This window comes from Aedes aegypti, chromosome 2 (genome assembly GCF_002204515.2).
Source record: "Aedes aegypti strain LVP_AGWG chromosome 2, AaegL5.0 Primary Assembly, whole genome shotgun sequence".
Lineage (NCBI taxonomy): Eukaryota > Metazoa > Arthropoda > Insecta > Diptera > Culicidae > Aedes > Aedes aegypti.
The window spans coordinates 157,230,515-157,243,941 of record NC_035108.1 but is presented as its reverse complement, the minus strand read 5'-3'; the positions used below and the strand labels follow the sequence as shown (position 1 = coordinate 157,243,941).

Sequence of the window (13,427 nt, the reverse complement as noted above, 5' to 3'; positions counted from 1 at the left end):
CGGCGAGTCACTTCACTAGAGTCTACTTCCGTTGTGCCATCAGACTCCGACACAGGTTGGCGATTCTAATGTGGGATCGGATCGTCAGGCATTTGTAGTCAGCTTACGTCTGTGCTTTCTTACCTGTCCATTCCTCTAAAAGGGGACATAGATCTGCATGATACCGATGGGAGCGATAAAATTTGTGACATTCATGGGTACTACTGTGTCACAGCCTACGTGATTGAAAAATACTGAATTGAAACTACGCATGGCTGTACGCCCATGTGGGTTCTCTTGAAATGTTGGTTTGTGCTTTTAGAGTACATCCAGTTGAAAAGGTATTTTTCGAAATAGCAAAAAATGTTGTATGCAACTCGTTGCAAAACTCGATTTTTTCAGCACTCGTTGTATTTATCCAACTCGGCGAGCCTCGTTGGATAAATGTACAACTCGTGCTGAAAAAATCATAATTTTGCAACTTGTTGCATAAATAACTATTCTCGCTTGTTTTCCGTTGGGGATAGGTGTTTTTTTTTTACTGGCAGGATAAACAATCCACGAACTTCTAATAGCAATAGTGTCCCCCAGGCTTGGAGCATGTTTAGAGGGGTTTTATCATGCACTACTATCCCCCCAATCTGATCAAAGTTGTAGCAGTATACGATAAACAGTCTCTCATAATGTGCAGCACGTTATGATAGTTACAGAGAGCGATACGTGAGAGATTCTCTCAATTTTTGCAGGATTCAATCCCTGAAATTTACTATTCCAACTACGATTGAGCTATCAAGACCGCTTTTTATTTGCGTTTTGTTTCCTCTCCATTCAACCGTATCGATAGCCGTGCGGTAAGCGTTCGCGCTTGACAATCGCCAGATACTCGGTTCGATTCTGGTCTGCTACAAGTTTTTAATCATGATATAGTAATTTTTGCTGTCCAATTGGTGCCATGGTAAAACTGAATGCACAAAATATTCGAAATCAATACGAATTTAGTCTGCACAAATCAAGTGGCGTTGTGTATTTAATTTAACCCTCTGATATAGTATTTTCAACCGCTACGCTGTCCTAAGTGAAGTTTTCATAATAACACTGTTCGACAAAAAAAAATTTTTTGGCTGGATCAGGGACGCGGTTATAAGGGTCTTGAAGTGCAAGAAAAGTGTAGAAAGAGGCCGTTTTCAAATGATTTGCAGCACCCCTGGATTAGTTTTTGACAAAGTTTGAAAATTTTGCATTTTTCATAAAAAAGGCGTAATAAGCAAAATATCAATAAATTTTTAAATTCAATTATTCAACCATTGAATTAGTCAAATCAATATTTTTTAGCCCTAGATCGCTTCAGGGAAACGTGCACCATTTCAGAAGAATATTGGCATCATTTTTATTTATGAATTTGGAATGTTAACGATCATTAAACAAGCATACGAGGATGTGCACCATATAAATACTACTTATTTTCCTATTCCACACATCTGGTTCATTATATAATAATTATTATACACTCCCGTGCATAAGTTTGGGTTCACCCCCTAAAAAACATGCAAAAGTGTTTTATCCATATCTCTGTAATTACACGTCCAATTCAAACTCATTAAGCCGCATTCCAAAGGCAAAGAGTTATTCTTACTTCGTATGTATTATTCCAAAGACATTCTTTGAACTTTGTATACTAAATATGTACTTAAAATTGTGACATTTTTCAAAAAACACACTGAAAAAACATTACTAATTTCCTCAGCATTGGATCGACCAAAATTTTAAAACAAGTTGTCTTTAGAATCACAATCTTATATTCTTTGAAGAGCACTCATGAAATTTTTGCGGAAAAATCTGAAAAGTATTCAAAATCAATGAAACAGTCAGTCAAGTCATCGTGCAAAAGTTTGGGTTCACCCCTCAGTATAGTGTATCGTGCAAAAGTTTGGGTTCACCTGAACTCACTTAAATCTGTGAAATCTCAAACCAATCATGTACGCTCCATTATTTGCACTCAAAAAAGCCTCAAACTATTAAAATCGGTTGAAAAATGGCAGAGATATTGACAAAAATGATGTGCGTGTGGCTCAGATGAACCCAAACTTTTGCACGATTTGCATCATACTGAGGGGTGAACCCAAACTTTTGCACGATGACTTGACTGCCTGTTTCATTGATTTTGAATACTTTCCAGATTTTTCCGCCAAAATTTCGTGGTGTCTCATCAAAGAATATAAGATTACGATTCTAATGACACTTTGATTTAAAATTTTGGTCGACTCAATTCTGAGAAAATTAGATATGATTTTTCAGTGTGTTTTTTGAAAAATGTTACAACTTTAAGTGAAAATTTAGTACACAAAACTAAAAAAATGTTTTTGGAAAAATACATACGAAGTAAGAATAACTCTTTGCCTTTCGAATGCAGCTTAAAGAGTTTGAATTGGACTTGTAATCACGGAGATATGGACAAAACACTTTTGTATATTTTTGAGGGGGTGAACCCAAACTTTTGCACGGGAGTGTAGGTTCAAGAAGACGCTTGATTATGATTTATTTCTTTGCTCCATTTTATAAAGCAATGAGCAATGCAATCCAGTAACATTTGAGTTCAACAAGGATACGACTACGGAAAATTGATGTGTCTGTGATGTGATGTGATGTGAATATATGGGCTGGTTGGTATAATAGACTCTCAGCAGAAATACAAAATATATATAGGTTGGACACTGACATGTAAGTGGTCTTACATGCGCTAGTCGGTTTATAAGGAGACGATGTCTGTAAAAAAATGTGATAACATTGTTATTTGCAATTTCTAAATATTTCGATAGGTACTCATTAATAATTGTTTACTTATCGTGACATTCATTTTCCTCGGAATATCCCTAGGAAAATTACAGAATAACATAAAATAGCAACAAATAATTTAGTAATCATCATTATCACATTTTTTGCGAAAGTCGCTCAGGTCTGTGCACAATACTAATCATTTGTGAAAATTGATTTAGTGGTAACATGCCTGCTTCTTACTTGTAAGATGAAACAATTTCTGGTTAAACCATTTCCGATATTTTTCGGTTCTAAATTTCACATGTTTTTTGACAATTTTAATCAAACTTTCAGTTTTGAGATTTGGAATGAATTTCACAAATAATTGCGATATATTCAAAATGAGTAAAACACTTATTTTTCTATGTCTTCTTGTTTAAAGAAAGAAAAATAGAAGTTACGTGAAGTTTCGCAAAATTATTTATCACAAATGTATGGATAAATTGTTTCTTCACTTAATTGAAAAGCATTTTTACTCGTTTCGAGGATATGGGAATGGGGGCTCATAAATGGACACATGGGAGACGAGTTTAAAATTAACCTTAATGGTCGACTTCTTTATGTTTCCAATATGCTTACAACTAAACCCATTTGAAGAAAACATCTCATTGAACAAGAAACTAACGCTCCATTTGAAAGTTTGATTAAAATTGCTGAAAAATATGTAAAATGTAGAACCAACAAAAAAAAAATCGGAAATGGTTTAACCAGAAATTGTATCATCTTACAAGTAAGAAGTAGGCATGTTACCACTAAATCAGTTTTCACAAATGATTAGTATTGTGCGCAAACTGAATCAAAAAGATCTCATGCCTGCCTGAGTGGCTGTCAAATGATGTCACAAAAAATGTGGAATTGTTGATTACTGAATTATTGGTTGCTATTTTACGTTAGTCTGTAAATTCTAGGGATATTCTGATAACAAATGGACTTCACGATAAGTAATCTATTCTTAATGAGCACCTTTAAAAATCTTTGGAAATCGCAAATAACATTATTATGAAATTTTTCACGGACTTCGCCATCGGCTCCTGATAAACCGACTAGCTCATGTAAGACCACTTACATGTCAGTGTCCAACCTAATTTTGTATTACTGCCAAGCGTTTATTAGACCAACTAGCCCATATAAACATAACAGACACATCAATTTTCCGTATTCGTATCCTTGTTGATATCAAATGTTACTGGATTGCATTGCTCATTGCTTTATAAAATGGAGCAAAAAATTAAATCCTAATCAAGCGTCTTCTTGAACCTATAATAATTATTATATAATGAACCAGATGTGTGGAATAGAAAAATAAGTAGTATTTATATGGTGCACATCCTCATATGCTTGTTTAATGATCGTTAACATTCCAAATTCATATATAAAAATGATGCCAATATTCTTCTGAAATGGTGCACGTTTCCCTGAAGCGATCTAGGGCTAAAAAATATTGATTTGACTAATTCAATGGTTGAATAATTGAATTTGAAAATATATTGATATTTTGCTTATTACGCTTTTTTTGATGGAAAATGCAAAATTTTCAAACTTTGTCAAAAACTAATCCAGGGGTGCTGCAAATCATTTGAAAACGGACTCTTTCTACACTTTTCTTGCACTTCAAGACCCATATAACCGGTTCCCTGATCCAGCCAAAAAAAAAATTTTGTCGAACAGTGTAACTCAACATATGTTTTTGATATGCCACCGAAAAATTTAAAATACATGCAAGAATACTGCCAAGTTATGTGGATCTAAATACTGTTCTACGAATTTTATCAGTCTACTAAACATCTTTTCAAAGGGAACTTGTAAAATTAACAAAAACAAAACTTGTAATGGCTAACAAAAAAAATCAGGTAGTCAGGAAGCCAGCGATTTGTCATAGGTATTTGGAGAAGTACAATGAAGATTTTTCGAGAAACATCCCGAATGTCGAATTTTTGTAATCCCGTCAAAAGTTTGCTCGCCCCAAAAAAAATCATTCGAATTTTGCCTCACAAATCTCAAGTTTTAGATTTTTATTAAAAATCCTTCAATCAAGCTCATACAGGCAAAAATGATTATGTAATATTTTGTCCTGAAACTTTTCATGACCTATTAAAGTTAAAGTAAGATAAGTTTGTTGTATTTTTCCACAAGTTTTTATTGTTATATTTTTCTAAACAAGGAATCACTGCCTAAGCAACCAAAAGTTTAGATAAAAAGGCATATTTTGGCTTAAGTAACTCACTTTTTTGGGCCCAGATAGCCGTAGCGGTAAACGCGCAGCAATTCAGCAAGACCAAGCTGAGGGTCGTGGGTTCGAATCCCACCGGTCGAGGATCTTTTCAGGGTTGGAAATTTTCTCGACTTCCCTGGGCATAGAGTATCTTCGTACCTGCCACACGATATACGCATGCAAAAATGTTCATTGGCATAGTAAGCTCTCAGTTAATAACTGTGGAAGTGCTCATAAGCTGAGAAGCAGGCTCTGTCCCAGTGGGGACGTAACGCCAGAAAGAAGAAGAAGCTCACTTTTTCAATTAATTGACCGAACTTCAACTCACATAAAGATCATTTAAGTTGCCTAACTAAAGTGATGTACTCCATTAAGTAGCGAAAAAGATCGGCTCCATTTGTTCTGAACTTTCTAGTTGTTGATAAGTGCATAAGTTACTTTTTCGAGAATCAAGTTGTTTGTATTCGTTAGTTCTTTCATTCAGTGATATTGTTTCACTGGAACTCAAAATCTGCTACAAGTAACCTTTTGAGTTCGTTGCTAAAAAAAATAGAAACTTTTGATTGCTTGGGTGTTTTGTGCAAGAAAACAACTTAAAAATCAAGACAATGGGTCAAACGGACGAAACAACTTATCAATGATCTCATGACTAAAAAATCAAAGGTCATTTTTTCAAAATACTTGGATCGTCAAGAATTTGAAACCCGCAAATAATGAGCTCTTGCAAAGCAAGTGAAGTAAGAAATTCGTCACATTTGGGGGCTTATTTGACGATTGGCAGAGTCATGTCGAGCGAAATTTTTAGTAGACAGTGACTCTAGTCGAGTCTTTTTGATCGCATAGACATATAAAATGCCCAACCTTTTTTTTAAACTACCTATCAATCATGAAAAATGACACTTATTTACAATGGCTGGGAAATTCAATTTCTTGTAGCTACTGTGGTTTGTTTAAATTGTTTCACGCTCACTAGTACTGCCTGGTGGCAAAATCTTGAATGTCGTGGAAAACATAGTGATAGCCATTGAGCTACTGAACAGCTTTACCGGAGACGCCATCTTTCTAATTGGTCAGACTCCTGAGATATTTGCAAATCAAAACTTCCACGTACATGTGCACTAGCGCTGCCTAGTGGTGAATTCCGTATCTAAATGATCACTGCATGTGAGCGCTAGATCACCCAAACAACTTTATCGAAGATATTTTTTCTATATTTAATCTAGATGGCGATGGTGAACATAAAAATTCAAGAGTAGTGAACCATGACCCCACAGTTATGGATCAAATAGTGTGGAGTCCAACCTATAAAATTCAATAAAACGACATGGAAAACAGAAAATTGTAATTTAAAAGCACGAATTGAATCGTTTCAAATTGGAACTTCGGATAGTAAACTGTTTTGAGTGTAATATTTACATAGGATTGCATAAAAATTAAAAGTTGTATCGGTTTCTGAAAACCATATTATGAATCAATTTTTATATTAGGGATCAAATTGTGACATATTACGGATCAGTGCGCAAAATCAAGAGATTTTCAACTCAATGCATCTGTATTGCATGATTTGGCGAAAGTTAACAATGTGTCAAATATTACTGCAACAATTTTTTGTGATACTGCATTGTAGTAACTGAGACATGAACTGTTTTCGCTCCACACCAAGTTTTCCACTCATTTTTATCTGCTAAAAAATGAAATTTACAAACCTTGATGTTCTATGTATTTTCTGATATCTGTTTCGCCTCTTTTTATATTTTCAATGTTTTTGTTTGGTCACTTTTGTACTCCTGGATCACTCTTTTTGTGGCTTTTCAGACATCCAGTTCCTATCAGTCCTGCTATACTTGCAAAGGTATTTAGAAGATATAGATTTTGATTCAGTAGCTTCAATAACCTTAATAAAATAGAAATGCATAACATTTTATGTTTTATTTTTATTCCAGACGCTGCCTCATTTGACCTTCATATTCCGAACACTTTTTTGAACATATAATGAAAACCATCGGGGCCCAGATAGCCGTAGCGGTAAACGCGCAGCTATTCAGCATGACCATTCTGAGGGTCGTGGGTTCGAATCCCGCTGGTCGGGGATTTTATCGTAAAGGAAATTTTCTCGATGCCCAGGGCATAGAGTATCTTCATGCCTGCCACACGATATACACATGCAAAAGCGGTCAATCGGCAAAGAAAGCTCTCAGTTAATAACAATTAATCTGAGAAGCAGGCTTTGTCCCAGTTGGGACATAATGCCAAAAAGAAGAATGAAAAATATAATAAAAAAGTCAGATAACTCATTAACCTCAACAAACGGCTAGTGGGACATGTAAGCTAGTTGGGAGTTTAACATTTTCATAGATATCTGTGGAAGGGGCCCAGATTGCAATAGCGTTGAACGTGCAGTTTTTCAGCAAGACCAAGTCGAGGGACGTAGGTTCAAATCACACCGGTTGAGGATCTTTTCGTGAAGGAACTATTGTCAGCTTCCCAGAGCATAAAAATGTCTTCGTATCTGCAACACTGAACACATATGCAAAAATGATCAACTTAATAACTTAAAGTTGTCAAGATTATAATTGTGGTGTGCTCATAAGCACTAACTTGAGAAGCAGACTATTTCCCTTTTAGGACACAAAATGGGTAGAAAATGCTTATTAAAATGAACCTTCAAAGTTGAAACTTTTGAGCTGCAATTTTTAAAGCAATCCATGTACTGAATCAGAATGGTATAATTATTTTCTTTAAGTTTTAGTGATTTATTTAGAAAATCTAGCGCAACTGCTGAAGAAATTGATAGAATTAAAAGTTGTGTTAATCCATTGGTATTTTTTCTGCAAAATCCATGCAGAATTTCTTGTTACCTTTTGATGACATATCTGGTAGAAAATTTAGGATAATTTCTGGCACAATTTCCTAATTAATTTGTAGACCAATTCTTGGTTCAATTTATAGCGGATTTTTTTTAATTGTTTCTCATATTTTACGTGCTAAATTTATAAAAAAAGAATTGGCGCAATTTTATTAATGAAAGTTCATGTGAAATTTGTAGTAATTGATTTTTTTTTTTAATTCTTAGATAAATTCTTAGTGAAATTATTGAAACAATTCTAGTTGGGATTCAAAAAACTTTTTGGCAAAATTCCGAATAAACTGGTTGAGCAAGCTTGTTGAAAAAAAAATGCTAAATCCAGTTTTTGGAGATATTTCCATTTACATTTATTGATTGTGTTGTTGAATAAATGCTGCATGATTTCTAAAAGATGTTAGGCGTACTTTGCCTCAGCATTTCAGGAGGGATTTAAAAATTAACTTATTTTGAATTTTTGAAAATTTAGTTTTAAATTTAAGTGGAGGAATATTTGACGGAAACAATCAAAAATATAATCTGTTGACTCGATTTATTCAGGTTGTCAGATCGGTGCATGTCATCCATTTTAAAATAATAGTTAGTATGTGTTTAAGAAATTTATTCAATCCTGAATATTTTCAGCGGAAAAATACAAATATGTTATATTTAATCTGGGATCTTATATATCTCTTGGATTGTATCCATTCTCATTGAACTTCCTTAGGTACCGGAAACAATGACTATGTAGGTGAAATTTACAGCTAATGTAACGCTTCATGTCATTATGTGTATATTTATCACTTAAGCAAACTAACAAGACTAGAGTAATTTATCATATAACAAAAAAAAGACCAACATAATTTAACATTTACAGGGAAATAATAAAACTACCATCATTAACGAATGATTAATTTGAACAAAAATGACAGTTCATAATATTTCGAAGACTGCGGAAAACTGGTAATCGATCGTTTTTGATTTTTCAAATATTATCATCATGGGTTATGATTATACATGTCGAGAAAATGGAAGGGCGTTGCGCAAACATCGCATCGTTTCTAGTGCGTCTTGTCATATGTGTTCTTATGCTGGTATCCCGTTACATAACCCGAACCGTCGGGAAGATCTTTTCTGCCGGCAATTCCTTTTCCCTTTCCAGTTTCGTCAAACCGCTGCTTGTGGGAACCGGTGTACTTCGATGTGTCTGTCAGCCGCGCCACCGTTTCGGCCGCTTTTCCGGGCTGGAATTAGATAAATAAGGACAGTAAGGGAATTAGCTACTACACATACATTGGAAATCGTTTTACTGTATTGGAATGAGTAATATTCGAAAAAAGCCAAGATTAGTTCGTACGATCACATGCGATCATGAGAATTGGATAATGCTGAATAAGGATCTGTAGAACAAAATATACGATAGATACACCATGATGTCCGGTAGAAGCAGCACTCCAATGGACACCTGAATAGTGCTGAATGGGCAGGCATTAAATCAAGTTGCTTCCTTTTAACCAATAAAGCCTGGAACTTTGGACATTGAATTTCGAGTATATTGAGGTACTATCCAAATATGGTGGTGCGTTGTTGGTTAGAAATTTTAAACTCTAGCGTTACATAATGAATGGACACTGCCCGTTCAATATTACACTAGAAGGTGTTATGTGGGAAACTGTGGAACAAAAAACGACTTTCAAAAGTTTATTTTTTAAAAGAACGACTTTCAAAAGATTTATCATGAATTCATGGGAAACAGTTCTTGTGTAGCGGGTTCCTATATAGGGGGTAAGAGGAAAAAACATTTTCATGTCGTTTTAGAGAGTGAGCAAAGGCGCTTAAACCAAGGCTCTAGAGCCAGGACATGAGGGAGAAATACCTATGTCCCATCCCAGGAGAACAACAATGGAGTGTGCATTAACTTTCTTAGCAACGCCACTCCCAACAATTTTACCTCTAACCCTGAATTGAAACGGTTGGTACGGTTGTCCCCAGTTTCTTCTTCCTTGAATTGATTTTTTTTTTGTCTATCAGTTTATTCACGCGTGAATACCCTAATTGTCAACACCGCTGGGCAGTTATAACGGGGTGCCGGAAAGCCAAAAACGCAAAGTGACAGAGCTAGATAGAAGTTTAGATAAGGGGAAGAATAAAAAAACATAAACAAACTTTTCAGAGTGCAGGAAAACGTGAATTATAAAAGTTGTCCAGTTTATTCTTGAAAAATAGTTGAAATCTGCGGATGTACAGTAAAGTTTGATAAAGTTGATTGGCCTGTAAGTAAATAAAATTATCCTGAAATGAAATTAAAATGAAAATAATATAAATAATGTTTGTGATGATAGATTGATGGTTAAACAGAAGCGATTTGTGAAGCAAATGAAGTTTCGGACAGATTTGAGAAATTAAGAGTAAAAGTTGTAATCGGGAAATCGTAAGTAATTACAAAACAAACAATAAAATAACACTAACGAAGAAAATTTGTTACAAATAGGAAACAATCTGCACATTAGGATTGAAGGTAGAGAGCACGAGGGTTAAAAAAAGGAAACTACTTTGTGAGTATTAAAATCAACAAACATTTATACAAATAATAACAAAAATAAAATATTATAGTTTGAGCTGACCAAAAAACTGGAGTCTGCTTCAAATTCAGTTCCTGAAGTCCGAACAAACTCAAAAAAGTATGAGTCAATCGGATCTAACCTCAAATCTCTCCGATCCTGAAGATTTGGATCTCACGACGACTCCTTGTGCGGCCTGCCACCAGTTGTCAACAACAAATGAACCCATGGTCGGATGCGATGCGTGTAGCCGGTGGTTCCACTATCGGTGTGTTGGAGTGACTGAGGCCGTAAAAAAGGAGAAACGATGGTTCTGTTCGGAATCTGCCTGCCAAGACGCAGCAAAGAAATCAAAAAGATCCACCGGCAAAAGGAATACCGGGCGTTCTTCTACAAAATCAGACCAGGCCCAAGGGATCACCCCGGAGCAAAAGCTGAAATCCATGGAGGAGGAATTCGCGAAGAAAATGGAAGAGCTGGAGTACGAGAGAGTATTCCGTGAGAAGGAAATGGAGTTCCAGCGCGCGCTTAAGGAGAAAAAGATGCAGATGGAAAATGAACTGCGCGAAAAGGAATTGGCCCAGGAAAAGGTCTTACTCGACCGAGCTCTGGAGGATAAAACGGAACACTTCGAGAAAATGAAAACGATGCGGATGTCCTACCAGAAGTGCATGGATGGATTGGACGAAGAAATGTTGCATATGCGAAAGCCCAAGCCAGAACTGTTTGGCAATGAAGCTGGAAAGACGATTCAACCCGGAACTTCTAACGAAAAGCAACACCCGGTACGTAAGCTGAATATGCAAGGTGGTGGACAGAATGCTGATTCGAAGGGCATACAACCGTCGAAAATGCAGAACCAGGCTAATCCGTCGAACGGCGGAGAAGAGTGTTACGATGAGGACGACGAAGATGAAGAAATCGAAGAAGAAGCGGCCGATGGTGAAGCAGTGGAAAGGGCCGACGAAGAAGACTACCAAGGTGAAGAAGTAGCAGATGTGATAGGTGCCGTAGGAGGCCATAATGTAGATCCATACGGGCTGGGGCAGCAGCGTATTGGCCCTACTAAAGGTCAGCTGGCAGCACGAAGTGCTGTTTCGAAGAGACTGCCGGTGTTCACCGGAAAATCGGAAGAGTGGCCACTTTTCTATGGAACGTATGTAGCATCAAGTCAAGCATGTGGATTCAGCGACGTGGAGAATCTTGTGAGACTTCAAGACAGTTTGAAGGGACCAGCTCTCGAAAGCGTGCGCGGTCAATTGATACTTCCGAAATCTGTGCCAAAGATTATAGAAAAGCTTCGACAACTCTATGGACGTCCGGAACTGATCCTCCAAAGTCATCTCGAGCGGATTCGAAAGTTAGAACCTCCGAAGCCGGAGAAGCTGGCATCGTTTGTTCCCTTCGGAAACGCCATAGAACAACTATGCGAGCACCTAGAAGCTGCGGGTTTGCGGCAGCATATGATCAATCCGATCCTGATACAAGATTTGGTTGATAAGCTCCCAGCAACCGATAAACGGGAGTGGGTTCGGTTCAAAAGAACAAAGAGACAGGTGACGTTGAGAACGTTTACCGATTTCGTTTCGCGCATCGTAGAAGAAGCATGTGAAGCAAATGTTTGCATGGATCAGAAGCAAGAGCCGAAGATAATGCGAGGAAACCGCCTTGGCAGCGGAACTACAAAAGGCAGAAACATGGAAAAGGGCATGTTGCTGAATCACGACGCTTCAAATAGTACCACCGGGGCTCCAGCCGAGAGGACGACGTTAAAAGCATGTAAGGCATGCCAGCGCAACGATCACCGCCTTAGATTTTGTGAGGATTTTCGCAGAATGACCTATGCAGATCGAATGAAAATCGTGACGAGGTGGAAATTGTGCAACGTCTGTTTAAATGACCATGGAAACGCAACCTGCAAATTCAAGATCCGCTGTGACGTCAGCGGCTGCCAAAAACGCCACAACTCGCTGCTCCACCCTGTCGGCGGCGTTATCGGGACGAGTGCGCACATTCGAACAACAAGCTCAATTCTCTTCCGAATCCTTCCAGTGCGACTGTTTTGCGGAGAATAACGATCACTGTCCTAGCCTTTCTGGACGAGGGTGCCTCAGTTACTTTAATCGAGCGGCAGTTCGTGGATCAATTAGGCATTGTGGGAGTTCCTGAGCGGTTGACAATTACTTGGACGGCCGATATATCTCGCGAGGAAAAAGGTGCAAAACGCGTTTGTGTATGGACATCGGGGATTGGTAACAACGAGCAACTTTTGCTGAACAATGTGTACACCGTAGAAAACCTACGTCTCCCAATGCAATCGCTGGATGCAGCGGTATTATCGGAGCAGTACAAGCATTTGAAGAATCTTCCTATCACTTCGTACAGCGACGCTAGACCCGGAATGATGATCGGTCTCAACAACCTTCATTCATTCGCGCCGATTGAAGTGAAACATGGTGCTCCTGGAGAACCGATTGCGGTACGTTGCAAACTTGGATGGACGGTCTATGGACCAAGCAAGGAAGGCGCATCCAGTCAGAACGCAGTTCTAGGTTTCCATGTAGGGGTCAGCAATGAAGAATTGCATGATTTAATTAAGACACACTACGCGTTAGAAGAGTCTGTGATGGGTGTGAAAATGGAGTCACCAGAAGACGAAAGAGCCCTTGATATTCTGCGACGAACCACCAAACGAAGCGGGAATCGGTTCGAAACTGGTCTACTTTGGAAAAGCGATCAAGTGAGTTTTCCTAACAGCTATCCAATGGCAGTCAAAAGGCTGATACAGCTGGAACGGAAGTTGGGTCAGAAGCCATTGCTTTATGAGAACGTACGTAAGCAAATACTGGAATACCAACAAAAAGGCTACGCTCACTTAGCATCAGAGGAGGAGCTTAATGCTACTGATCCCAACAAAGTTTGGTATCTACCGCTCAACGTTGTCCTAAATCCACGTAAGCCGGACAAAATTCGTTTGGTCTGGGATGCTGCCGCGACTGTCAATGGAGTATCCCTAAAC

The 13,427-nt window shown here is 37.7% G+C and overlaps 1 protein-coding gene across 3 annotated transcripts in view; it reads right to left on the bottom strand.

The window, feature by feature from the left end:
• Positions 1-8,452: 8,452 nt before the first annotated feature.
• LOC5570794 (TPPP family protein CG45057) overlaps positions 8,453-13,427 on the bottom strand; it is a 30,860-nt gene continuing 25,885 nt past the window's right edge. For all 3 annotated transcript variants that reach the window (XM_021842910.1, XM_001653246.2, XM_021842911.1), the window contains exon 4: positions 8,453-9,091. In XM_021842910.1, coding sequence (XP_021698602.1) covers positions 8,909-9,091 — 183 coding nt within the window. In that variant the 3' untranslated portion in view covers positions 8,453-8,908. The remainder of the gene's footprint in view (positions 9,092-13,427) is intronic.